The following is a 1,489-nucleotide window of genomic DNA, read 5'->3' on the forward strand; positions in this document are numbered from 1 at the left end:
TCCATTACCCAGAGGCTGAGCATCTTTTCTGGAGCTCCTATGCTGTGTGTGTAAGACAAAACTGGCTGCAGCCAGTCACCTTCCCAGACCTCTCCNCGAGCCTCCCTCAAAGGTCCTCACCCTCCTTACACAGGGGCGACTCCAGAGTTGCAGCTGAGTGGGGGTGCGAAAAGCGCCCGGCCCACAGTAAACAGCACGTGTTCCCCTGCTGGTACACCTATGCACCGGCTCTGGAGCTGAACACTTACTGACTTCCTACAGTTTTCTAAACGTGTTTTGTGGGGTTCTTTCTTTCTCTCTCTCTTTCTTTCCTCTCCTCTCCTCTCCTCTCCTCTCCTCTCCTCTTCTCTTCTCTTCCTCTCCCCTTCCCTCCCCTCCCCTCCCTTCCTCTTCTTTCTTTCTTTCTTTCTTTCTTTCTTTCTTTCTTTCTTTCTTTCTTTCTTTCTTTCTTTCTTTCTTTCTTTCTTTCTCTATAACCAAACCACTGGTCTCTTTAAATTTGGGCATTGTAGCACACACCTGAATGTGAACACTGAGGAAGCTGTGACAGGACTATGAGTTTGAGGTCAGCCTGGGCTACGCAGTGAGACAACTGCCTCGAACCAACAGCAAACAAACAGGAAACAAAAAGTTGGGAACGGGAAAGCAATGACTCTTCAACTTCTTTGTGGAGCTGAGCAGATCTCCCCACACAGGAAACAGCCTCTAACTGTACTGTGGAATGNGAAGAAGACCGAGTGGACTTACAATTTCCTCAAGACACTGAATGGTCCCGACGGAGGCATCCACTAACAACAGCGAGAGGTTGTGAATCAAAGTCTGCGCCTTGGCTCTGTAGGAACAACAGCGATCAGTNGTCACTAGGATTGGGACTCTGAACTTGGCAAATAGGCTGTTAGGTTAAATGAGTGCTTAGAGCAGACCCCAGCACAAGTGCACCCCAAGNCTGGTATAGACCCATCCATGAGTTCAGAACGCCCCTAGAACTCCTCCTTCAGAAGACTAGGAAATCCTGTGAGAAGCTGACCTTAGAAAAGTTAACAAAGACAAGGAACCCCACGTACCTGGCCGAGTCCCCTTTCGGGTTGAGGTAGAGTTGGCGGTATGCACTAAGCACGGCTTCCCGGACACCAGGCTCCTTAGACCAGATGAGAGGCAGCATGCGGCGTACCCCAAACAGGGCCTGAGGTACCCCAAATTGGAATACCATCACAAAGAACTCAATCACCTCCTGCACCACTGAGAACAGATACAAACATCACCATCTACTTGGCAAACGTCATAATACCCGTAGACNGAACCCTTGGTAACACATGGCTGGAGAGGTCACTGTCCCAGGCCCTGAGAACGACGCTAGAATGAATGCCTTCTCATGACACAGCTAAACAAAGTAACTATAAAATGTGAACAGTGGCCGGGCGTGGTGGCGCACGCCTTTAATCCCAGCACTCGGGAGGCAGAGGCAGGCGGATTTCTGAGTTCGAGGCCA

General features: G+C 50.1%; 1 protein-coding gene across 1 annotated transcript in view; it reads right to left on the reverse strand.

The window, feature by feature from the left end:
* Ncapd2 (non-SMC condensin I complex subunit D2) overlaps positions 1 to 1,489 on the reverse strand; it is a 22,846-nt gene that overhangs the window by 8,591 nt on the left and 12,766 nt on the right. The window contains exons 13-14 of the mRNA XM_029478268.1: positions 1,065 to 1,239; positions 748 to 832 (exon numbers count right to left, since the gene is read on the reverse strand). Of these exons, the coding sequence (XP_029334128.1) occupies positions 748 to 832; positions 1,065 to 1,239 (260 nt within the window). The remainder of the gene's footprint in view (positions 1 to 747; positions 833 to 1,064; positions 1,240 to 1,489) is intronic.

This window comes from Mus caroli, chromosome 6, assembly GCF_900094665.2.
Source record: "Mus caroli chromosome 6, CAROLI_EIJ_v1.1, whole genome shotgun sequence".
NCBI classification, from domain to species: Eukaryota; Metazoa; Chordata; class Mammalia; order Rodentia; family Muridae; genus Mus; species Mus caroli.